The 26,590-nt window shown below is 35.3% G+C and overlaps 3 protein-coding genes across 8 annotated transcripts in view; 2 read left to right on the top strand and 1 right to left on the bottom strand.

Moving 5' to 3' along the window:
* LOC105323217 (intermembrane lipid transfer protein VPS13B) overlaps window positions 1–3,278 on the top strand; it is a 64,952-nt gene extending 61,674 nt beyond the window's left edge. For all 4 annotated transcript variants that reach the window (XM_066083566.1, XM_066083563.1, XM_066083564.1 and 1 more), the window contains 6 exons: window positions 292–468; window positions 771–941; window positions 1,128–1,310; window positions 1,398–1,503; window positions 1,631–1,883; window positions 2,198–3,278. In XM_066083566.1, the coding sequence (XP_065939638.1) occupies window positions 292–468; window positions 771–941; window positions 1,128–1,310; window positions 1,398–1,503; window positions 1,631–1,883; window positions 2,198–2,446 (1,139 nt within the window). In that variant the 3' untranslated portion in view covers window positions 2,447–3,278. The remainder of the gene's footprint in view (window positions 1–291; window positions 469–770; window positions 942–1,127; window positions 1,311–1,397; window positions 1,504–1,630; window positions 1,884–2,197) is intronic.
* Window positions 3,279–3,446: 168 nt separating this feature from the next.
* Window positions 3,447–15,505, bottom strand: LOC105323219 (coatomer subunit alpha). Its single transcript, XM_011422227.4, has 29 exons — window positions 15,358–15,505; window positions 14,444–14,557; window positions 14,226–14,299; window positions 14,057–14,137; window positions 13,873–13,949; window positions 12,651–12,760; window positions 11,331–11,546; window positions 10,884–11,019; window positions 10,363–10,596; window positions 10,071–10,137; window positions 9,884–9,959; window positions 9,686–9,768; window positions 9,355–9,494; window positions 9,161–9,246; window positions 8,914–9,052; window positions 8,355–8,517; window positions 7,899–8,045; window positions 7,562–7,751; window positions 7,274–7,369; window positions 6,830–7,048; window positions 6,262–6,354; window positions 5,820–6,007; window positions 5,471–5,676; window positions 4,993–5,179; window positions 4,542–4,652; window positions 4,262–4,423; window positions 4,029–4,141; window positions 3,854–3,935; window positions 3,447–3,754 (listed from the first exon to the last, which is right to left on the bottom strand). Exons 1-29 carry the CDS (start codon window positions 15,395–15,397, stop codon window positions 3,695–3,697), a joined length of 3,690 nt encoding a protein of 1,229 aa, XP_011420529.3. The 5' UTR covers window positions 15,398–15,505; the 3' UTR covers window positions 3,447–3,694.
* A 6,175-nt stretch (window positions 15,506–21,680) lies between these two features.
* The window catches only part of LOC105323220 (cAMP-regulated phosphoprotein 21), a 37,040-nt gene continuing 32,130 nt past the window's right edge, over window positions 21,681–26,590 (top strand). Inside the window, exons 1-2 of one of the 3 annotated variants that reach the window (XM_066083557.1) lie at window positions 21,742–21,821; window positions 25,514–25,569. The gene's annotated coding sequence lies outside the window, so the exon portion shown is untranslated. Of the gene's footprint in view, window positions 21,822–25,513; window positions 25,570–26,590 lie in introns of all 3 variants that reach the window. The other 2 variants (XM_034449846.2, XM_034449855.2) reach the window with 2 other exon arrangements.

Genomic DNA, 26,590 nt, shown 5'->3' with positions numbered 1-26,590 from the left:
TGTTTTACCGGTAACTTGATTTTCACTTGAATGTAAATGTATACATGTTATGAGCTGTAAATATCATATGCATAGTTCATTTAGCAATTTTTCTAAAGCCAAAATTTTTACTATATCACTCGTGAAAGATTTCATTTAAAAAATGATTGAATTTCACTAATTTACTTAGAAAATACAATTTGAATAAATTTTCATTTCATCACTGTGTTAAAATGACATTCTGTCAACCGATTCCTTTCATGCTGCCACCACATTCCCCAGTTTTCACAGTCTGTTATCCTTGTCTTGTAGGCATTGTGGTGGGGTCTCTAGAGATACTAGGTAATCCTACAGGACTGATCCGTAGTATCGGGACAGGAGTTGCTGACCTGGTCAAGAAACCTTATGCTGGTCTGACCCAGGGCCCCGGGGCCTTTGTCACAGGGGTCTCCAGTGGAATGTCCTCCTTTGTCAGGAATATATCAGCAGGTAGGTCACAGGTCATATCTGTTTGTGCAGGAGAAAGGCCAATTCACATGACACTACATTTGACTGAATCAATTGGAATACATACTGTATTAGAGGTCCCACTTTTATCCAGTAAAACATTTTGTAATTTTCAAAGTTCATAATTAAAAACCAAATTTATTTATGGAAGAGAAACGATGCTTCGCAAACACAGAAATGAATGCATTCTATGAGAAAGTACCTGCTACTGTTCATTTGAACAATGCTCTGTTTAAATGTATTTTATTATAATTTTGATAACATCTATTTTGTTTTACCACTAGGTATGCTGACCTCGGTGACAAACTTTGCCTCCAGTGTTTCCCGTAACATGGACCGTCTGTCGTTTGACGAGACACACATGGAGAGACAGGAAGAGAGGCGACGACATCAGCCAGACGGAATATCCAGCGGACTGCGACAGGGGCTGACCGGATTTGGGCTCAGTCTGCTAGGTCTGTCAACTCCTTGGACAATTTTTTTTTTCACTTGGAGTTACCAGTGTCAAAGATTCGTTGGACCTTTTAGTCAAATTTCATTATTTACTCATTATAAATGGCTCCTTGCTCTAACCTTATGAGGGAGGCCTTGTACCTGAAGTCAAACTTCATTTACTGACTGTATGCTTTATCTTTACACAGGAGCAGTAGCTGGTCTGGCTGACCAACCCATACAGAACGTTATCCAATCAGAGAACAGCAGCGAGCGGGAGGCCAGGAACTCTCCCGCCTCAGGGATTGTCCGGGGCATGGGCAAGGGAATTCTGGGAGTCTTCACCAAGCCTCTAGGGGGTGCTGCAGAGCTGGTGTCACAAACAGGACAAGGTTTGTATGAGGAAAATATAGACTGATGTAAGAAATACTGTATTGTTGATTTTGTAATTAGAGTTAATATATCTTGATATTTTTCAGGACTGCTGCATGGTACTGGGTTAGCTGATGACGTTCCTCTTCCAAGATACGATGCTGATGTGATTGTAACTTCTCTAGCAAATAACAGCGAATCAAAATATATCATGTAAGTCATTTCTCTGGATACATGTATTTGTAATAAATTATCCTCCATTCTGCAAGGATGTGCATCATCCCTGTACATAATTATATAGACAACAAATGTGTATCTGAAATTATTTACAATTTTGCAGCAAATTCCTGACCTCCCTACCCAACGCCACGCTTTGGTCAATGGTGGAGGCAGACTTCCTGGACATCACCGACTCAGAGGTCAAAGTTCATCTCCTGTTGACCAGTGACCTGCTGATTGTGATTAATATAGAGGACGATTCTCAACAACAAGCGTTCTCTCTGCGGGAGATTGAGATCTGTAACAAGGTGACCAGTCATCAAATCCTGACCATTCTCTGGAAGGACTCCATGCAGGCTCAAACACCTGACCAGGTAAAAATACTGTAAACACTGTCTGGCATTATTATCACTGTCAAAAATTACAGTAAAATTATAGGTAAAACATTGCCAGTCATTGTTACAGAAACCCTTCAAACTTCTAGATTTGTACACAATCATGCATCTAGTATTTTGTCATAACTGTCCCACAAAAAATACTATTTTCATGTGATATTTAATGTTGACCCTTTCTCCATTGTGTTTGTACGCAAGTAGTGAAATGAAATGAGTGTTTCCTAGTATTTGGGATAATATTTGAGAAAGTCTGTTCTCATTGATATACTACTATGTTCATAATCGTATTCCAGCCTGGTGGAGGGAGCAAGGATCGAGTTGAAGCCTTCATTGACGGGACCAGTGGCTATGTTCAGGTCTCGCCCCCAGACACACCTCCCATGGACGACAGCCAATCAGATTCCTCCATATCCCCAATCAGCAGGAGGGCGGAGTCTCCCAAATACAACTTTGTGATACATCCAGAAATCAAAAGTGCTTTTGTAGCTCAGTTCAATTTGTTAAAGAAAAGGATAATGCAAAGAGGTTTTAATGTCATTTAAACGATCAGCATTGTAAATTGTTACCTGCTGATATTATCAATCAGTAATGTGTGTAGTAATAGTAAGCTTACATGTAAGTATCATTCTCGGTAAATAGAACTGACATGCATGGTGCTTTTAAAGCCTGCATTCAATGCATGGATTTTGAGTTATGGGCCATGATCACTGTTTTCAATGTGCTATATTATTGCTTCCTTTTACACATTTATAATGAATCCATCTAAAAGTATTACTTTCAAATGCATTTAAAAACCTGAGCTCAGTTTGTTTTCAATTTAATGTTTAAAGTATGGTACATTTTACAGACAATTGAATAGATAGTGAGATTTAATGCTGCTTGGTCCTACAATTTGGCTTTTATATCACCAAATTTTTTTTTACAGATCAATTTTTATTTGAAAAGTTATATCCTATTTCCAAGATTTTAATATATGAATTAGATGAAGATAATTCCAGTATGAAAACTAAAAATACGGGCATTGCAATGGAAATGTTCACAGAATCTGCATGTACATTTTGTACCTATATTTACAGCAATCTTGCCTTGGATTAAAAAAAAACTACTTCAAAGTACTGTACATGTTTTAACAGCTTCAAGCTCCTTTAGAAAACAGCTTTAACCTGTCCAGGTTTTGCCGAGAGCTGAGATGTTGGTTAGTTTTAATTCTTTTTTTTACTTTGCTACATTTGAGGGGATTTTGTACAATTATAAGACTGTACTGACAGTTAAAGATTGATAAAGAGACTATTTTTATGTGCAATAGTGGGTGATAATATAATGGTACTCAAAGTACTTATTTGTTATTGATTCATTAAATTATTTATTATTTATTTTGTTGGTTTTTATTACTCCATTAGAAATGCTACATCATAATAGTCAATTATGGTCCTCAAATGGATTCTGGTACAGTACTTGTATTGGTTGGAAAACTTGGTCTTTATCGTTAGAAGTGACTGTCAGTCTGGTAGAGTGTGTAAATATAGAACAGAGTCACCAGTGTAAAATTCATTTACATTTAATAAATATTCATGAACATTACATATATTCCTAACAACAAACATTTCCAAGCAATTATAAAGTCACTATCTTATGTAGTTTTTTAGTGAAATCTTTTCACTTAAGCTTTTCCTGTTCCCGATTAATGTCAAAAAATCCTTGTTGTCATAGTAACCATAATCACAGTACTGATCCTCTCTCTCACACATTCACAATGTCCTTTAATGCATTCACAATGTCCTTTAATGTATTCATCTAAACTGGATGGGGCTGATTCGTAAACCGATGCAGTCTTTGCCAATCTCTGTCACCTGAAATTGAAGAAAATTTTTGTAAACACAATCTACAAATTACAAATGCTTTCAGAAATGCAAAGCAAATTTCAAATATATTTTAAAACTCCTGGTTACCTGGGTAACTCGGCACACTTGACCTTTGAACTCTGGTTGATAGCATGCTCCACTGAGTGGACACTTGACAACAGGTTTACCCCTGAAAACAATTCATTGTGGAAATAAATATCATAGAAGCTGCAATGAATAAAATAATGAACAAAACTCAGATACATGAATACTAGAATATTACCTGTAAATTGGAACGTATGAGGCGGCACAGATGTCAAATGGATTGTGTTGGTCATATTTCAGTTCATGAGCATCAGTTGGGGTTTTCTCACAGGCAGATAAAATCTTTCTGGTCTAAAAGAAAGAAGCAAATTTAGAATTTAAACTCGAGACCCTGGTATGGGGGATGCCCAATTCATGATACACATGTTGGCATAATAATCTTGCATCAACAGTTAACTGCAGTGCACAAACCTGGGTTGCTACGTCTGGTTTGGGTCCTAATTCTAATAGTCTCCTGGCAAATGATGCAGCTGTTTTGTAATTTTTTAGTTTAAAGAAGAGATTTAATGCTGTCCTGAGTGTTAGGATCATGTGTATTGGCTGAAGGTTGCAGTGTGTGAAATAGGCTGCCATCTGTAAAAATAAAGAACTGTTATAAACCATTTCTGTAAATGGATGTACAAGGTGTAACTAAATGTACCACAAATCCACAATTAATACACAATGTTTATGTACATTTAAAGACACCGACCTCACAGATTCGCTTCTGTTCCTCTAGTGTGGACTTGGGCAGCTCTTTTCTGTTTTGTTCCATGGACAATCCTACAATGTATTCTCTACATATCTCCACTAATTGCTGGGCCTACAACACAAGAAAAAGTAAACAGTTTAAATCACTAACTGCTGGGCCTACAACACTAAGAACAGAGAATGGTTTAAATGATCGTTTCAAGCACCTGGTGTTTATTACAAAATCAGTGTTGTTTATTCAAAGAGAAAATGTAAATAAACCCCATGCATGTTTTTTGGGGTCCTATAACTGAAAATGATACGTTTTACCCATCAGATACTGGTATTCAAAATGATTGAATACTTAAAAAAATTGACCCAACCAAGAGTTTGCTAATCATGGACAAAATTTAAGTGCTATAACATGTTTTTAGGATCCCAAGATTCGGCATCCTTCCTATAATACCACTCACCTCAGAGATTTCCTGTTTATTTTCCACCACCAATAGTGGCACACTCAGCAGAATGCTGCGGAACTTGTCAATGGCTTCCCCAAACTTGCCGGTGGTGGTCATTTGGTAGGCCACCTGTAGCTGCTGTACCAGGGTGTTTAGCTTCAGTCCCACCGCAGGCATTCCCGCTCGTGCCCCAGCCTCCTTCCTGTGGACACAGAGCACCACTTACATCTTTGTATTCATCAACCATATAAAATGATCAATTGGTTGAATGTGTTACTATGTACACTAATTGACAGTGTACAATTTCAAATACATTAAGAAACAACCTTACAACAAATTTATGCTAAAGTAAGATCAGTTTCATTCCTTAATCTAAAATTAGAACAACTAACTTCTATATAGCAAATTATGGTTCACTCGTCTTTGGCACTTCATAATAATAGTATTTTACTATAGTAATGATTTATTATGAATCATCTGACAAAACACACACCAGTTTCTGTGAGGGAATCCAAACAGAGGGGGTATGGAGGGTAGGCCCTGGTAGCAGGTCCTTGAGCGGGAGAAGGTCTGTAGGAACAGCTGTTTGTATGTGTCAAACTGGACCACGCCCACCTGATCATGCAGCAAACGCATGGCAGTCTCAAACGACCCAGCTAGGATGTGATCCACAGGCAACTGAGAATTATTGCACCAAACCTGAAAAACAAATGTTAACATTTGTATTAACGTAAATTCTCTAAATCATTTAGTCTGAAATCACTTTTTGTACCTTCTATTGCAATTACACTTAAGTTTCATTTCAAACCCTTTGATGTAAATAATTCACTTTGTGTACTGACTTGTGTCTGACTGGTTCCTTTGGTTGGGGGTACAAAGAATCCCTCCTCTCCTCCCCCTGCGGCGGCTGGGCCCACGTCAAGGTCAGGAGGAAGTTCAAGGTCATCGTCCCCAACGTCCCATCCACCTCCTTCTTCTGAGGCCCCGACCAGAGCCTCATCATCCAGACCCTCGCCCCCAAATCCTCCCTCTGTAACACACAACATAACACACAATGTACCAGCTTGTTATCAGAAATTAAGATGAATCTGTATTCTTTTTCTTTGCCAAAGTTATACTTTGTGATTTTTAATCTCACTTAATAAACACAATAACTAATACAATTTCTGTTTAATATTTTGTTACATGGAAATTTTGAAAAAAAAAGTAAAAATATATCATCTCAAAATACCTAGATACATATATGGTATTTTGGTTTATTGAAATGGGACATGTTTTCCTTACCATCGTCCAGCACAAGGTCTGCATCGTCTCCCCAGCCCTCTCCTGCTCCATCCTCAATGTCAACCGCAGCAGCTGCCAGACCTGTGCGTTTGGCTACAAACATACAGCACACATTTCATAAAGCTGATTAAAAAGACAAATTACACATGTCTGCATACAAACTGAGCAAAAAGTATGAAGTGATACAATAAGCATTAAATAATTTCTAATTCTAAAGAACTGTTGGTACATCTAATAACCTTGTTGATATTTCAATTCCTTTATCTCTGTGAAAGTATATTTATTATTAACAGTAAAACCAAGTGCCAGTCCCAAATGTCTTCCATGTTATAAATACAGTAATGCATGTATAGTTTTCTCCCCCTTCCAATTTTCTGATCACTGTACAGGATCCTTATCAGTTTTTTACTTCTTTGTATTCTTAATTGAACATTGTTTCATCTGCCAAATCTTATACATGCATAAAATATAAAATACTCAGGAAAGAACGCTTGAAAACATCCCCACCATATGTTAATAATGACAATTTAGCAAGAACTACCCCACCATTTTCCCCCTCTCTACTCACTTCCTGCAGTCCCTGCTGCCATTGCTCCCTCAAAGAATCCCTTAGTCATGGTCAGCAATGGCCAGTTGCTCTCCTGTTGCATGATGGGAACTGGGGGCTGGAGCAGCTGGGCCTGGGGGTAGAGTTCGGGGATCTTCTCATCTTCCACAAAGTTCTCCCTCAACTGTTCTGCCTCCTCCTCTAGTCCATGTGTAGCAGCAGTCAGGTAGGCCAGGGATTCTACAGGTGAAAAAGACAGGGTCAAGGGGATCTAACTTCAAAATGGTCAAATTAAGTTCAATAAAGTAAAGATGCTCATCATTAATCATGAAAGTATCATATGAGTATGCTAGTCAACTTAACATTGTTAATCCACTCTACTTTATGAGTGCTTTAATATGATATTTTTGCATTAACTATTAAATGCTTGAAAGTATTTTTGTGCAAAGTTTTATGGAATCTTACTCTGTCCGACTCCCTTCAGAATCTTGACCCGCTCTCCTACATCTCCCAGGTACAGAGCATTCTGATAATGTCCACTGGTGTCCTTCCTTATCTCAGCTGAAGGAACAAAAGAGCAGTATTCTATAGTCTGTGACAGACCAGCTTTCAAATCTAACTATTCTATAAAATCAGTTTTCAATTGATTTTTTTTACTAATGTTACTATTGTAAGAAAAATCTGTTCAATACTGTTATTCTTCAAGTTTATTTACATCTATATTTCTGCAATCTGAACACCATATTTTCTCACCGATTTTCATCATTTTCCTGAGCTTCTCTAGGTTGCCCGTGATGAGATATAGGAAAGAGAGTTTGTCGAAGTTCTTGGTTCTCTGGTATGCCATCTCCACCACCTGGTGGTTCCCCTGTAACAGTGCCGCCTCTCCCAACTTCTCCCAACAGGCCTGGTCATCCAAAGCCCGGGCTGCCTCCAGGGCAATCTATAAATAATCAGAGATAAAGGGCAACCTTAAATTACCAAAGAAAAAGAGCAAAGAAAATCCTTTACTGTGGAAAATATTCATCTAGTCTCTTATATTCTTCAATTTTAAGACATTATATAAGAAAAAAAAGGTACTTGAAGATACCTCAATATTTCCACACTCTAGGGCAAGACCAAATCGAGTTTTCTCATCCTTGACAAAGTGGAGAGCCACCTCGGGGTAGCCCTTCTTCTGTAGGTAGGAGATGATGGACTGTCCCACCAGTTTGGCATTCCTGACCATGTGGAGCACCTGAAATACAAATCTCCCATTAGTCAGTGGTAACTTGCATGTACATGCTGTTACATTATCAGATCATACAGTCATACATGCACTAATTTTAACAATTTTGTTAGTTTCCTACTCATTGTCAACACTATTTATTCCCCTTAAAAACAACACTGATAAATGATTAAGAAATCATTTTAAACTAAACATTTAAAATACAATAAATCTTTATTTTCTTTTTTAATGTCTGAGCATGCACTGCAAGATGGCCTTTTACAAATTTGTAATTACACACAAATTAATTGATGCAGAAAAACTGACGGTCATGCCTACCTCCTCATACTTCCTGTTGACAAGAGCGAGTTTAAACTTGAACTCTGTGGGGTCGATGGAGAGAACTCGGGGTCTGACCTCCCGATCCAGACAGAACACGCTGTTGCCCTTGATCCTGGTGATGTAGATGGGTAGGTCCAGGGTACGGATGATGCCATAGTCACTGAGGGAGACAGATGAAAATGAATATCAGTCAACATAGTGCATCTCCACTTTAAGTTTATGCAAGGTATGCCTGCTTTGAAGGAGTACAATCACAAACCAGAATTCCTGGTCATTTGTCATTTATTTTGCATGTAAATTTGGATTTTTTATGAATTATGAAACATCTTAAATTGATCTACAAAAATTGACTCAAACAAAATCAATTGACTTCACAATATATATCCAGAATTCAGGGTGTATTTGATCAGGTACATGTAAATGTCGAACTGGTGCTTACACTACCACTCTAGAGGGGCACATTGAGGAGATAACTGATGGTTTCCTATTATTAGTGAGGAATTACCTGTCTACCTTGTGAGGGTGTATTTTAAGTTGTTAATTGTGTAGTACCTACCCGTTCGTGAGGGCGTATTTGATGTGGTTACTGGTGGTGTACACAAACACTCCAGACTCATCCCAAGCCCCACTCTTCAGTTTGATATTCTCATGGATTGTACACAGATTCTCCAACTTTCTGTTACAGATTGCAATGACTGAAAATTAAAAGAAACCACAAAGTTAGCAATATTCAGCCAGTCTGTAATAATTTACACTATACATATCAACATTACAATAAGTCACTCTTACTACCCAGTACATACCATGCTTGCTGATGAGAGCAACATGTGACATGTCAGATGACCACACCACAAACTTCACTTTGGAAATCTTCACTGAGGCCAGAGATCTGCAATAAACAATACAAAATGTTATACATGGTAAAAGTTTATCAGAAAAGTCTGGCCAAACCATCAGTTAATAATTGTCGAAGCTTAAGTTAAACCGAATTCCTCACCTCTTCTGCTGAACATCAAATAGTGTGACAGCATCAGCATCCCTCAGCAACAGACAACCAGTGCCAGCGTAGAAAATGTCGTCACAATTCGGGGCCTGCACCTTCTTGGTAATTTCATTCTTGAGATTCTTGATCACAATCTGATGCCAAAAGGAACCCACACACATCAAAAACTCTATTCATTGCATACAGAGAGAGAGACAGACAGACAGACAGACAGACAGAGAGAGAGAGAGAGAGAGAGAGAGAGAGAGAGAGAGAGAGAGAATATATTGATGTATTTGTATTATACTTTCTTTTTAAAAGCAAATTTTCTTAGATTTAGACCTACATTATGTGTTCTGTCTAAGACAGCAAATCTGTTGCGAGCCACCCAGACAGCAGACAAGCCTGACGATCTCTTTCCCTCAGGAGCTGAAGACAAAAAAAAAATTGTGTCAAAGTTTTCACTTGATGGTTCAGGTACTTTATTCAATGTACTGACTTCAAATATATATAAATTTACAAGCAGCAATGAGATAAAACTTACCATCTGGGTTTTGAGAGTCTGATGTTTTTGGCAGGGCGTACAAGTCATAAGTGGAGTTCTCAGCATTGCTGGCTCTCTGTTACGAATAAAAGGCATTGATTAAAATGACTAGGAAAACAATTTAAAAGTAACCACCCAAATGCAACGAAATATCTGCTAAAATTTATCACTTATTAAAGAGACTTACAGTGCAGAGCAGAACCGCATTTTCGGCTGGATTGTATGACATGCTGAAAACTGGGTTCCTGCTGCCTCTGTAACAGAAAGGACAAAAATGAGAATTCAACACAAACTGCCAGTGAACTGGTATAAATGATTCACTTGGCTAACTAATATTACTGGCCCTGGCACCAATGCTAATTGTCTCATACACAGAGTATATAAATGAAAAATGTGAAACTGAGATCAGAAGTGAGCTTTTCTAAGTTTGATGGCTTCAGACCCTGTTGATAAAGAGAGAGGATGTGGGTTATCATTACCCTCTGAGCTGAATCACAGGGTTGTCCTTGGATGTGCTGAAGTCCAGCTTCCTCAGATATCTGTCCTTGACATAGAACAAGATGTTGTTGTGAACAGCGTAGGCCGGGCGCTCACGCTCCAGCTTGAACACGATCATTCCACTGTCGTGTCCTGCAGCGAACATGTTCAAGGAGGGGTGGGCACTCATCACCCAAAATCTGTCGTGTTCTCTTCTGAATGTCTGAACACCGGTCCTTAAATCACAAAAATAATGGAAATTGTTAAAAAAAAATCAGTGCAAGATATCTTTGCAAATTACAGAACAAGAGAGTAATTGCGTAATAATTTGATTGTGTTTTTTTGTAAATGAATTACATGTATATTGATTATGCCAAATGCTCCTCTATAAACAATAGGGGAAGCACTGAGAATTCTTTTTTAACATTAAATTTAAATTGCACGTTTACTTCAATGTGAAGTTATGATGTGTGACCGAGTGTGTAGGTACAAAGCTATATTTTGAATATACAGCAGTTGTTACCTCTTGCTCATGTCCCAGACTCGGATGCTTTTGTCCTCTGAGTTGCTGAGGATGAGTTCCTGTCGCGGGTGGAACAGACAGCAGGACACGTTGTTATAGTGACCACGGCAGGTGTCCACCTCCCACGCCTTGGAATCTACAACACACACCCCCACAGTCACAGACACAGCACTTACACAACAGCACCAGATTACAATCAGACACTGAAGTTTAATGTGACTCTTATAGGAGACTTTAGATAAAGAAATAAAGCTACAGTGGTTTCATTAATATTCATTTAATAATAAAGGGCATCAATTTTCCCAGAGTGAAATATATTTTCAAGTAAGTTGGCAATGACTATCAATAAATGCATTTGTTTTCTTGGATCGGCTTGACAAAAAATTGGTGCTCAACAAAGAATTAGATAAGAGAAACTATATGAGACAAAATATATCTTTTAATTACCATTCATCCTCCACAGTTTGACCTGACGATCGTCGGCACCAGAAACAATCAGAGGGAGGGTGGGGTGGAAGGCGGCCCAGTTCACCCCACGATCATGTCCCTCTAGGACATGCTTGACCACTGTATCAGAAACCCCGAACAGGTCGGTCTGGCCCGAGGACTTGATTCGGTCCTCTATACCCCCCGGTCCAGGGGACACATTCTTCTTTCTCAATCCTGTTGAAGATTTATATGAGTTGCTGATGGCTAAAGGTAAGGGAAAGGAGCACAGCAAAAATAAGCAAAAAGAGAACAGAAATCTGTGTAAGAATCCACCACCCAGCATGCAAAGCCACTATCTACTGGTATAACCTGTATGGTCGGCAGGATGAACCATGGCCAGTTTGTAACTGTTTCTCTTGTAAAAATGATATGATGGTTTTACCACCTTTTGGAATATGAGCATCACCTTAAAACAACTCATAGTTCCATGATGGGAATATTTTTGCATGTTTTCTTCTTCAGCAAATGGAAGATGTAAACTTATATCCAAGATGCCAACAGTACTTTTACTTGACCTTTGCCATGTAAATCAATCAAAACTAAGTAATTTCTTCTGTAAGTAGAATTTTTTTAATTTCCATGGCACATAAATTTTTCTTGTTTTTTTGTTTTTCCTCCTAATTCTTCAATAAGGTAAACACAAACGCATGTGCGAATTGCAGGTTATATGCTTGGAAATGTACAATCTACATAACCCCGTAAAACAGAAGATGCTCTTTCTTTTAATTTTAAATGTGCTATGGATTTAGTGATATATTCATAAACTAAATACAGATGTATCTATATAAAATTGATTAATTGTTAATTAACATATTAGTTAACAAAAATAGTGTAGCATAAAGTTGATGAGAAAAAAGCATGTTGTAGAAAAATGAGAAACTACGAGTAATAACTTAATAATCATTAAGTGCAAATACAAAATATTATAGGAAAAAGTTAAAAGATTAATGAATAAAAACTTCAGTGAAAAGATAAATATACAGAAGATGTATGCCAGTCAGCAACTCTTGAAGGCTACCGATATGTATACACATATATATCAACAACAAATTCCAATCCATATGAGATGAATAAAAAAAAAAAAAAAATTTTAAATCATGAAATTACTGACAAAGTAAGCACTCTGATTCTATTCATTACAAGTATATCTATTGATCTTATTAGATTTATCAGATCACAAACCTGAGATGTCCCAGAAATTACTGACAAAATAAGCATTCTGATTCTATTCATTACAAGTATATCTACTGATCTTTTTAGATTTATCAGATCACAAACCTGAGATGTCCCAGACCCGGACTGTCTGATCCAGCGAGGCTGACACAATGAGGTCCTCTGAGGGGTGAAACATGGCGCACATCACAAAGTGGCTGTGACCGGCTAGTACACTGTATGGAGAAGAAAATCACTGCATAAACATTCACAGTTAACAGAAAAAATGGAGCTATCATGGCAAAGAAATTCCAACATTTGAACCTTGACTGCATAAAATAATCTGCGTGTTCAATGAAAATTTTATATGATTCTATGTTTACCAAACAATAAGGTTATGACTAGTCATACAGTGCTATTAACCTGAATAATACATATACTGTTACTTTGTTATAAACCACAGTAATGACACATGTACAGTTACAGTGAATGGATATAAACCACAGTAATGATACATGTACAGTTACAGTGAATGGATATACACCACAGTAATGATACATGTACAGTTACAGTGAATGGATGTACACCACAGTTATGTTACATGTACAGTTACAGCGAATGGATATAAACCACTGTAATGATACATGTACAGTTACAGCGAATGGATATACACCACAGTAATGATGCATGTACAGTTACAGTGAATGGATATAAACCACAGTAATGATACATGTACAGTTACAGCGAATGGATATAAACCACAGTAATGATACATGTACAGTTACAGCGAATGGATATAAACCACATTAATGGTACATGTACAGTTACGGTGAATGGATATAAACCACAGTAATGATACATGTACAGTTACAGTGAATGGATATAAACCACAGTAATGGTACATGTACAGTTACAGTGAATGGATATAAACCACAGTAATGGTACATGTACAGTTACGGTGAATGGATATAAACCACAGTAATGATACATGTACAGTTACGGTGAATGGATATAACCCACAGTAATGATACATGTACAGTTACAGTGAATGGATATAAACCACAGTAATGGTACATGTACAGTTACGGTGAATGGATATAAACTACAGTAATGATACATGTACAGTTACAGTGAATGGATATAAACCACAGTAATGATGCATGTACAGTTACAGTGAATGGATATAAACCACAGTAATGATACATGTACAGTTACAGCAAATGGATATTAGCCACAGTTGTGATACATGTACAGTTACGGTGAATGGATATAAACCACAGTAATGATACATGTACAGTAACAGTGAATGGATATAAACCACAGTAATGATACATGTACAGTTACACACCTCACACAGTTCCTGGACTGCCAATTCCAGACTCGGATTGTCTGATCATCAGAGGAACTCAGGATCCATGGGTATTCCTACATCAATCCAATTAAAAGTAAGTTAATGAGAAAGTAACTCACATATGTCAATTTACAAGGAGAAAGTAAAAGGCAAGCCAATTTAGAGAGAAATAACAACTTACATGATGAAAGTATGTGGTTCTGATGTAATCTTGGTGTCCCAATAACGTGAACAAGCATCTTCTCTGCTTGTAGTTCCAAACCTAGGTGAGGTAGACATTGAAAATGTAATTCAGTTGTCATCATAAGATGAAATATCAAACTTCTTTACAATCTCTTTATTTGTTTTACCTTGATTTTATAGTCATCACCACCAGACACAAACAGTGGCTGCTGTGTGTGAAAACAAATTCCTCTCACAGGACCTACAAGAAGACCAATGATGTACTTCGACATGCACATTACTCTAAAAATCATAATTGGTCTACATTTTCATATTGGAAATACATGTAGTTGAATCTCAGTTCTAACTTAAATATTTGTCTGTATTACATGACAAAATATGTTACCATCATGCTCATCAAATTTGTCAATGAGTGTACACATCCTGTAGTCCCATAACTGTATCACTCCATTGAAGAGACTGGTCAACACCCATGGTCGCTTTGGGTGAAAGGAGAGACCTACAATAACGCAAATTCACATGTGATAAATGATAAATCTGAATAATATAAAAGATTTTTAATTAATATGCTTTGTCATATTGCAGTGGTCAAAATAAGAGAAGCATACTATACAATGGTTAAGGGCAAATTGTTGATTTTGTGTTTAAAACTGAAATATGAGAGATTTTATATTAACAGAGTTTTGAATGATTTCTTCGTGTATACTACAGTGTGTAATTAAGTGAATGATGTTCTCTTGTTTATCTCAAAATCTAACAAATCTACAAACTGAAACAATACTCAGATTTTGCACTGTTTACATTTTACATTTAATGAAATCTGGCATCTGAAATAATGCCGTAATAATTTCAACAACTGCTGGTGTGAGAAAGAGTTACAAATCAAATGTTTTTAACTGTGTAGTTAACTATATCTTTAAAAAAATAAGATTTGAGGTTATCATATAACAATGTACATTTAATGCAAAATATCTTCAATAAATAAACGAACTGAAACATATTGTCAATTAATGTTTAATATTTAGATATAAACGAGGTATTATTCATCATTTCTTATATTCAGTACCATTATCTAATATTTGCGATATGGAACAATATAAAAGATATTCAAAATATATAGTTTGAATTTACGGTTACTTAAAGTGTACCGTAAAGTGGGTATTCAATGCAGCATGTGTTACATGTAAATTGTGTTCTCGGCTATGCAGAGACCATTCGAGTTACGATCAAAGTATGGCATATTTCAACCATTTGCGATTACGCAGTATAATATTGTTGATTTCATTTAATAAAGCATACCTTTAACTCTCGCAGATTTTGTTTCAAATTTCGTTAACATATTCTGTTTCTTTCCTTTTTTCTTCTGCCGGGTGGCAATAGTCCACCGTCGGAAAAGAAAATGGACGATGACACGTAACCGGAAGTTGTGAGTTGGAAGGGGATGAGGTAAATCCGGTACATCGATTTACCCAAAAGGACCCAAAAGGACCCAAAAGAACCCAAAAGGACCCAAAAGACACCCAAAAGGACACAAAAGGAATTACTCGGAACGATTTTATATTTATTTTTAAAAAAATGTTAAAATTAAGAACTTTTTCTGTGTTTATATTCCAAAAGGAACACAAAAGAACCCAAAAGGAATTACTGGGAACGATTTTATAAAGATTTTATATTCATTTAAAAAAAAATGTTAAAATTAAGAACTTTTTCTGTGTTTATATTCCAAAAGGAACACAAACGGACCCAAAAGGAATTACTGGGAACGATTTTATAAAGATTTTATATTTATTCCGATAAAAATGTTAAAATTTATTATTTTTAGTAATGTAATTAACTAATTACTTATTATAAGTTGTTCCAACCAAATGATCGTGCATAATTGAGTACAAATATCCAATAGAATTTCATTAATTAAAACATGAGAACTTAATTATGAGACGTTGGTGTTATAAAGCAGGTTCTCATTTCACTTATCTCTCATCACACAAGTTTCGGACTGGAATTTGAATCACTTAGCCCTTGGCTTACATTTATTAATATTCCCAGATAGTTTTTTTTTTTTCAACCACAAATTTATTTTTCTAGTAAAATTTTACTAAGTTGATTTTATAGAAAAAGATAACTGTTATAAGACCGGATTTTTTTTTTCTTATTTTAATTTTTTTTTGTCCCTTGGTATTTTCAGATTTTCATCATGGTTCGCCGTCAGACTATCAAAAAGAAGAACGAGTGGCCATGCGGTGCGTGCAAAAAGAACTGTTTACGTTCTTGCTTGTTCTGTGCCGTTTGTTAAAAAATGGTTTCATAGTGATTGTGAAAAAGTGAACAAAGAAATTCTTAAACTTCTATCGGATCAGTAATTTCTTACGTCTATAATATACAGGAAATTGATGGATGTATAATAAATAGTCAGTAACATCTTAAGAGAATGAATGTGAATATTAATATTGGCATTGCTTAAACAACTGTTAAAATCGATAGATATAATATGTGGATTTTATAAAATGCATGATGAAATTATAATAATCGTCGGCCAAAATTTATAAAAGTCAGCCTATTTAACTTTATACATAATAATGAAATATCTCATTAAATATTTAACAGTTCAAATTGTCGACTCCGCGCGCATAGCCCATTAATATCAATTATGATATAATGAGATATTTGTATGTATAGAGGAGGGCTACCCATACACGTGCCGTTAATTCCTAAAACAACACAATGATTATCTTGTTGTTTTAATAATTTTATCTATAAGCAGCTGATTAGTGATATGGCCTCTCCCAATTATTTCAGTCAATTCAATTCGTAATTATTCTAGCGACCAACCTCTTAAGTAGTATTGTAACATATTTTAGAAGGCTTAATTGTTTAGGATTTGGATTAAAATGATTAATTGATATGAATTTTAAAATAAATCATGATGTAAAGAAATTCTAAATTAGCTTTTTTTTGTACGTATCGATAGTGAAGCAGATAGTGATATTCATCGCCAATTCAGTTGGCTTCGCATAAGTTACATATAATATTGGTTTTTAAACATATTTTATTGAGTAATCAAATGGTTTGGACAACAGGCAAAGCCTGTATAAACCCCATCCAAAATACAAAGTCAAGAAGTGGTGTTATAAGATGTTTAACTCTGTGTTGAATGTATCTTGCACACTTGAGAAAAAAAATGTATATTACCTTCAGAATCAGTCCCACCGTCTTTACTTTTATCGATAAATTATGACTATACCAAATGTGACTAACCGATCATGTGAATGACTACCCGATTGTGACTGAATTTCAAAATGTTTGACTGTAAATAAGTTTGATTTATTGTTAGACTCGTATGCTTGGAAAAAACTGAGTATGGGCCTTGGCAGGGCGTCGTGTAAAAGCGATAAGAACAGTTTGAAAACCTTTCTTTTAAAATAATGATCCAAACGTTTTATTTATTTTTTTAATAAGAAAAAAAGGTTTACATTTAAAAAAAATAATTACCTCTATTCTGTATTTTTTATCTAACAGTTTTTAACAATTTGGAACTTTGGTTTTTTGTTTTTTCAAAAATACTAAATTTTGGCTCTTAAAATGGATGGCCTCCACGTGGCAAGAGCTGGGCAACGTTATCATATTAACTACGTTTGAATGAATAAAACGTGCTTAGATAGCGGCTAACACCCTACACTTCAGATTTTTTAATTTTTTAAACAACTGTCCCCCAAGTAGATAATATTTAGTACATTTATATTGTAATTTATGGCATTTAATGAACGTTAAAATTTCCTTTTGGGTCCTTTTGTGTTCCTTTTGTGTTCCTTTTGGGTCCTGTTGTGTTCCTTTTGGGTCCTTTTGGGTTCTTTTGGGTCCTTTTGGGTAAATCGATGCACCCGGTAAATCTAGAAATTAGCAGATAGGTGTAGAGGATAGAAAACGGTGGGCGCGCTTGATTTGTCTACACTGTGGTACACCTGGTGCAGATGACTTACACCTTATAATCAAGCGAAATTTGGTGTAGTGTATATTTTCAATATGGACGCCAAAATAGTGAAGGTTGCAAAGGAGTTCCGTTCTTAAGACAATTTTTTTTAACAGCTTTGAAAATGAATAATTTTTGTAGTCCATTGCTACCCTTGCCAGTTTTCAGGTACATGCAAAGTAGAGTGTGCGTTTGTTTCTTTTAAATAGGCTATTAAAAATTGTTAATAAGTTTATTTAGGAGAGACACAATGCTCAGCAAAAGAGTAAACTTATTGTCAAGCAAAAAAAAAAAAAATAAATAAAGTGAATTTATTACTTTACAACTGAAAAGTATAATCTGGTAAAATTACTAGAGCGCTAGTGCATTCATATGCATTGAAAAATGAATGCATATAAAACTATCTTTTGGCACTTCTTAACACACAATACATGTATCTATCTGTTGACTTTTGCTGACAGAACATGATTTCAATTCTTGATATATATATAAAAAAATACAAAGCTTTAAATTCATTTTTCTTAAGCTTTTAACACTTTCATATTTACACATGCAATATGTGCTACAATTACGCTATCAACTCTAGCATATTTCATGTGCTGACAAAAGAAGTTCTGCAGATTTCTCAGCTTACCGTTTTGCCGCCATATTGAAATAAGAGTTTAATATTTCCAACACATGCCCTGCACAAAGTGTAGAGCGTGTACACCTAAAGTGTACACTTTTGCACTTGATTAGAGAAAAGTGTACACCAGTTGTAAGGTGTAGAAAAATCAAGCGCGCCCACCCCATGGTTTCTATGTCGAGCTTGAATAATGATGAACTTGAATAAGACCTAACATTTATTTTAATTTGAAGAGGGAAATCTTGACCTACAAACATAAATTAAACTTTTATACGAATTAAATGTTAGGCCTTATTCATGCTCAGCAATCGAACCAAGACCCATGGATTTTCAACAGTTGAAAGCAGTGAAACTGATAAAAATCCATGGGTTCCGACGATGTATATTTTGACTCAAGTGAATTTAATATTATAAGTCAGAATTTTCACCCACCACCCCCACCCCCACCCCTCCCGAACCCACCATTCCTTTTAGATTCTAAGTATGCTTTACTTTCTTTGTATAGATAGATTGGTAGTCATTTTGTAGACTTCTTTACATAATTGGGAACTTAACAAAATAGTCATCAAAGTTTTGTACTATAATGACTTTAAATCACCCAATGAAGCTGTTTTAAAGGGAAACGGTCACACTTCACAGAGGACAGGTATTTTGTTTTGTTTTCAACTGTTTTATATGTTTAGATTGTAACAATTGGTAACCAAGCGTAACCAAAGGCTACCATTTGTTTGAATTTGACAAAAAATCGTTCATGGTACTACCTACAAATTGCTACGAATGGCAGCACGGCTACCATAGTTCACCGATGACAACCAAATGCTGCCAGCGGTAAATCTCAATTTCACCAACGGTACAACTCTGAACGCACCTATAATGCGATTTGCATGCTCAACTATTTGTTCAACTATAAAGCTAAGCTTTTGCATGGTCTTTCTGTATCATGGTTTTCTATAATTCAAACATTTTATTGAGAATTAAAAAGGATTGGACAACAAGCTATGTCTATGTAAATTCTCTCCAAAATACAACATGTGTACTTTGCCAAAAAAAAATTTACCCACTTTATGACTGGGAGGCGATTGGGTGGCTGCGTACTGGACGATAGTTACAGGTCAAAATTACACGGTTCATCATCCATTTCACCTCCCCTCCCCCCCCCCCCCCCAAAAAAATAAGTTCTTGATATAAATTCAAGTGTTATCATGTCAATATATCGCTTTATTTGTTATTAAAAGGAATGAATGGCAGTGAATAAATTCAACAGTAAATTTCCATTTAAAATTCTATTATTTCAAATATGGAAACTTTGTTTCTTTTTATTTTTCAAATATCAAAAATAGAGACCAAGCTGTGATAAAAGACTATTTTACTGTTATGAACTCCTTGCATTGATTTAATGAGTTCTAAATAAATTTTCTTTCGTTTGAACGTAGTGATTTAGATTGAGAATATTTTCTTTTGTGGTAATGATGAATATTCATGAGGTAGGCGGGGTTCGAAGGTGATTACGGGTAGAGTATGTTCGAGTAGTATTCATTCTGACGATTCCGGACGACACGAGAAAGTCGTTTTTTAATTAAGAATTAAATATCCAATCTAAAGATTTTGAACATGTTAGATGTTGCAAAGATGCATATATTACACAATTTCTAGTGTTACTGACAAGGTGCTTGTCAGGTAGCAAAACTTCGTGAAGTTTTGCGAATGGTTTGGTTTTGAGTGATGAAATGTGTGTTATGGTATTTTGAAATTGAAGGATTTTTCTAAATGAGCGACTACTTGCATCGGACGTCAATGCACAAAATAATAAATGGGGTGTTAATGTTATGTTTTATTCGAGATGGAAGTACATAAGAAGATTCATTGCTTGAAGTAAAAATTTACCCATCGTACAGATCGTTCAATCATAACACCGATCGGTTTGTAATGCTAGCATTTCCTTATCCTTATATCTGTTCTACGATAAGGTTCTACGTAGTATATAGTATACAGAATAAATATATAAATAAAGAATAGATTTGTATAAAATTTCTAAGAAAGGCAGCTATTAAAAGATCATTAAGTTGGATATGTTTCTTTATATACATGTACATCGTTTGATGGTTTTGGGGCCAATTCTAACTGATAAATTTAATAGAGAATATATTAACAGTAAAAGAAAGACTTCTAAATAAATACCATTTATCCTTCTAACAATCCCCTCTCCCTAATCATAATCACATAAACCAAGCGTTATTTGCATACTCAGTACCTAGTCCACTCTTGTTGTGTATTACAAACCCCAGCTGCTTCATAACTCCATATCATGTTATTTTACACGCTATAGCTCGAATCAAAATTTTAAAAACTTGCAAAACAATGAACAAGATGTTACACTTAAGTATTCAAATCAACATTTATTAGTGATCTGCATTATAACTATTAATTGCTACGCAAGCATCAACTTGCTCCCAATTTATAAAAAAGCATCGATCCTGAAAATTGAACCATGATAAAACTAAAATAGCATGATTTAACTAATAGTACTGTACTTGAAAATTCCAAAAGAGGATACACTTCACTAAGATTAGGGACATCAATACATGATTATTTTTATGATGGGAATCAATACATGATTATTCTTATGATGGGAAACATTTTGTAGTTACTGATAAAGATTAGGCGTCGGAACGGGGATTGCGGGTGGAGGAAGGGGGCGGCGGACTAGGGGGACTCAGCCCCCACTCTTCTTTCAATGTTAGACATAAATATAACCATCACTTTTTTTTGTCAAGAACTTTTTATTTTTTATCATGAATTCAAGCCCCCCCCCCCCCCCCCTTTCAATTTGCTTCCGACACCACTGATTAGCATATGATGAGTGTGGACGTTACACGCCTGTCATATGACTATTCAAGTGTGTATACATATTTAGCACATTATTATTTAATTTCAATCAAAACATTCATCCGGTCGTAATACTAACGTTCAATTTTCTTATTCAAACATCCTGAGCCGCGGTTGTCATCCTTGATCTCCCCCCCCCCCCCCTTTCAATCGGATCGGCGGAAGTGCAGCGACTTCCCATGACGTCACGTAAAAAATCAATGTGAGGGTCTGCCATTTTCATTCCATGATATCCCAAAAGCGAATATCTCGAGTTACTGAAAAGTAAATTCATCAACACTGCAGGTAAAAGAATTAATTGTGATACTGGTAATGACATGTTGCTATCAAGTAAACTAGTTACACGTGTAGCTGTTCGAATTCTTGATCGGCATTTTTTCATGTGAATGTTTTCGTCTGGAACTTGAAAGCATCCACGAAAGTTCCGCGAAAACAAAGGAGCGTAGGCGTAAAGGTTAAGCATCGTACGGTACCAACAGTAAGACAATTGTTATTTTATCTTGGAAATGTTGAGAATTACTCTTTTTTCTTAGAAATAAATGATATTGGGGCAATTTTTTGTGAATAGAACTGAAATATTTACCCCCCCCCCTTTCTCACTTAACCAGCAATGTCCAGCATCCAATTGATTCATGATCAGCAACAAACATGTGCAATCAAAATGCTTTTTGTATTTTTATTTGCAATACACGTATTCTGCTTCACAATAAAGTAACCAAAAAAAATGAAATTAATATTTTGAATTTGCATTTGTAATGCTTGTTTGTGCACATGAATCTTTGTAACATTACGACTCGTCAAAATGATAGGCCTCTTAAACTCCAGGATGACATAACTTGTCTTGAAAACTGATCTGAAAAATTATTCTTATGTATTGCAAAGAATCCCCATAATCAGAATGATTGTATTATTAATTCATGCAGAAATAATGGGTTTTGTGTTTGATTTCTGACTATTTCTGATGTGTATTGAAAGTTCACCCCATCTTTCCAGGGCTGCGTTTTACAAAAGAACTTACAACTTAAGACCAAATTAATGAATGCTAATTAATCACTTACTAATGAATGATTCATTCTTATGGCTGGAAAATATAATTATGGGAATTTATACATTTATTTGTAAATAAATGGTTTTATGTCAATTTTGTTCTTTAAAGATCATTTTACGAGACTGTAAATATTTATGACTGTCGCAAGTTCTTTTGTAAAATGCAGCCCAGGTCATTTTAGCTTTTTGCTGGTTTAAAGCAGTTTTTCCAAAATTATTTAACACTAGCTAATTCGAGGATGTATATGTATCGAAGACTTGTCAAAGACATTGCACCGTCAAACTTGTGGCACAGGTCTAACTATAGTTAAACTACAAGTTGACATTTTTAGGGTTGATCATTTTAAGGTGGTAGGGACACCTCCATAATGTGACTTACTTCCTTTCGAAACAAACAATAAAATAAAGTATAATTTTATATTTTTTCTCTTAATTACTTAGAATTGTTACCTAACAGCATAGCACTGGGTTAGAGTGTTCACTATGAATCTGATAGTCATGAGTTTGAATCCCACTGGGGCTTTCTGTTTTTTTTACTTTCCAAAAAATTTTAAAATGCATTTTTGGTCAAATATTGTGAAATCTGAAAATTATTAACCAGTGAAATAACTGCCTCTCAGCCCTTTCATCAAGTTTGTTTAAGAAAAAAACAAAAGTTGAATGGTTCAACTCAAATTCATAAGGGTGATACCTTCCTTGACATGCTTATTTGAAAAAGATTTGTCACAGATCAGAAAGCTTTGTTTGTGTGGTATTTTAGTCTGGAAGAATGTTTTAAAGTCTCCTGTGTACATATTTACATAGACTGGACTGATTGCTGACAGAAAAATGTTGCTTCTTCAAAGCAACACTCCTTTTTCCCCTGTAGGAAAAATGTAAACAGAAATCTACATTTTTCCTCATTCTGATTGGATTTCAAAAGCAGCACCATTTCTCAAATTCTGGCTGTCATTCACTAGTACTGTCAGTGGGTGCAAGTTTATGAAACAAATGAATTGAAAATACACCTGATGTCAACTCTTATACAAATTAAGAATCTAGTAACATCTCTGAAACTTTTCTATGGCAGATTATGGGCTTAGCTAGAATTATTAGACTTGACCTTACCTAGATTTTGGGATATATATCTGTCTATCTCGGCACCTTCAGATTTGCAATTTGCATTTGAACATCTTTCTAATTACTCAATGCAGTTAAAGGTTTACAATCTTTATGTAATGATAGTCATGCTAATTAATACAATTTTATCCAGCTGGTCTGTTCTTTTCTATTTTTGCCACCATGGTTTTTTTACCATTTTAAAATGAAAAGCTGTCTTAAATTCATTTGAATCAAGCTTCCTGAGAAAGATGAGCAAAGATGGACCCAAATCAAAATAAATACTTTAAAAGATAAAACCCTTTTTATTTTCATGAATTTTCTTTATTCCAAAAAAAAATAAAATAAAATAAAACGTCATCTTGGACATTAATTACTGGACATGATTTATTAGATACATTGATATCATGCATTTATTCACACCTAATTTTAAACTGTACGGTGTATTACGTACTTGCAACCCAAACAGATTTTCCATTTTCTAAAAAAACTACAAAAAATAACGTAAAATAATTAAGAGCAAATATATCCTGTTTCGCAAGTTATACTTTAACAAATTATAAATTAAAATTTTGGTGTAAGATTCCACCTTAAGTCATCATGTACAGCAAGAATCCCATAAAACTCGCCTTTAATAAAATTTAATTATACTATGATGAGAACCTTTTAAGGTGTTAGATCTTGTGGCCAAACCCATGGTGTATTATGTTTACAGTAAAAGACGTTTAAACAAATCACTCTCATGAGGCCTCAACACTCATCTCTTTGATGGTAGGACTGAAGCCAGGCCATTTGATGCTTGAAAAAACACAGTTATGATATAAAAAGATTAAAAAATCAATGATTCTTTTAGAGTTTTTTTTAAGGGAATGTATTGACAGAAGAAATGGAGATTATTATAATTTTAATGTTGTTACATTAAATTTTCAATCACAGTTAATGTTGTGTTAATAAATCAGGAAAATTTACGCTACTTATAGAATCAGTTGATAAGAGAACCAAAATATTTCATTTGTTGCTATATCTTGAACAGAATTTATTAGTTGGTGTAAACATATCTTGGTTGACTTGTTGAGAGCAGCGTGACCCTTAGTTAGCAGTGTATACCCAATGTAAGATGTGGTCATCAAGCAAACACGATGTACATTAAATCACACTAATGCGCAGTACTTGATATTTATGCTCGGGCCATCATTTCAGAAGCATAACTCTCCACATTCAGACCATGATAAAAATAATGCCATATTAACCTTGTCTAAGTCAGTATTGCACTGATTTATAGTTCTATGCCCTCCAGCCAAATTCTGGTCATTTTTCGTGCAGTATTTCACAGAAATTGGCCATTTGCGCCACAGTAAGAAAATACTCTCAGTGATTTTTTGTACACTAGGCTCAAATTTCAACCCTTATTCATGGCAAAAATTACTAATTTGTTTATATTATTCCATTCTTTGCGACAAAAAAAAAAATAATTTAACAAATTCATACTAAAAAGAGGAAAGGTATAGATATTTTTTTGAGAGTATTCTTAATGCTCTTATTAAGGATTGTTGAGGAGGAATGAAAAATGAAATAGATATAATGTCAAATCAAATTGAAAGTGTGTGGTACTTGATAAGTGGTGGTTGTTTTTTATTGTTCAATCCAAAATGTCTGTAATTATATATATATACCCAATTTTGAAAAGGTGTAAAACAAAAAAAAAGGTGAAATATGGCTTTTAAATATAATGTTTGTGGGAGGAATACTGAGTTTATTAAGCATGTCAATGACATTTTCAAATTATTCTCAAGCAACAGTTATAAATGTTTTGTTGTTGCGTATCTTTTCAGGGTAGGGAAGGTCATTTAATTTGAATGCTGAATAGGAGATTTTGATTAATGAAATGGTAAGAGCATGTTATGAAATTTTTAAATTGCCAGGCACATTTTACCAGTAACCCACTTATACATCAAATTCAGTTTGCTGGTGAGGGCATTGAAATTGACAACGGTAACTGCATTAGTCACACCTTCAGTTTGGAGACTGAGGAGAGGAGAAGCCAACTTGGTAGGAGTAGCAATGGTGTTGTGAACACTTCAAAGTGTGAGTCCAGGGAGGATTGGGTCGAGTACATTGGTGTGCTAATTCTGTCAGGATGCCGATCCATTTGACAATAACACAAGTGTTCTACTAGTTAAGACTCCCCCAGGAAATGTTCTCTCAATTTCCAGCAAGAAAAGTTCACACTATAGGCTTGGACAACTTTCTCATGGGGTGTCATTTCTGTAATGTATTTATTCATATTGAAGAGATGCACTTGCAGAGCACCGTTTGCAGTTTGAGTGTTGAGTTCTATTTTCATTTTCTGCTGTTCTGTTCATTGCCACTCAGCTGAAGGTCGTGAGGCTTTATGGTTGTCTTTTTAAATTGCTGTAGGAGGTTACTGAATTTTTCACTTGCTGAACTTGCTTGTGCTAGAAATTGACAACAAAAACTTGAGTAAGTATGTTGTTGAGATGTTAGCTGGGATGGGTATTTTGAGTACCAGAGGTTACTTTTGGTGTTATTGTCTGCATTCTTTAGAAGAAAGAGGAAATAGGCTGTTGAAGTCTTTTTGTGTATTGTATTGGAGCATTACCAAGTTTTATTTTTGAAAACTTTAAGTGGAAGTATTTTATTGAACTGAAAAAAACTGACACTTGTATGCTTGTGGGAGTGAAAGATGTATTGGTGTCTTGTATTTTTTTGCAGCAATGTAACAATAATCTGCACATTCTGAACACCAAGAGTGAATGAGGGGTTGGTGCAGTGTAATATCTATTGTTGTCTTTAACAGCCTATGTTTGGTATTTTCACATCTGGCCGACACATGGGGAAGAGACGCAGGTAGTTGACAAAAACGTGTACATCATGTCCTTATTGTCATT

Source organism: Magallana gigas, chromosome 5, assembly GCF_963853765.1.
Source record: "Magallana gigas chromosome 5, xbMagGiga1.1, whole genome shotgun sequence".
Classification (NCBI taxonomy): domain Eukaryota; kingdom Metazoa; phylum Mollusca; class Bivalvia; order Ostreida; family Ostreidae; genus Magallana; species Magallana gigas.
This window is presented reverse-complemented; position numbering and strand designations above follow the sequence as displayed.

Excerpts from the sequence above, each read along its gene's own strand:
- LOC105323219 (XM_011422227.4), bottom strand. The coding sequence starts at position 15,397 with ATGTTAACGAAATTTGAAACAAAATCTGCGAGAGTTAAAG. Across the intron at positions 14,558-15,357 it reads AAAATCTGCGAGAGTTAAAG|GTCTCTCCTTTCACCCAAAG; the intron begins GTATGCTTTATT and ends GCGTTATTGTAG. Across the intron at positions 7,049-7,273 it reads TCTGAAGGGAGTCGGACAGA|AATCCCTGGCCTACCTGACT; the intron begins GTAAGATTCCAT and ends TTTCACCTGTAG.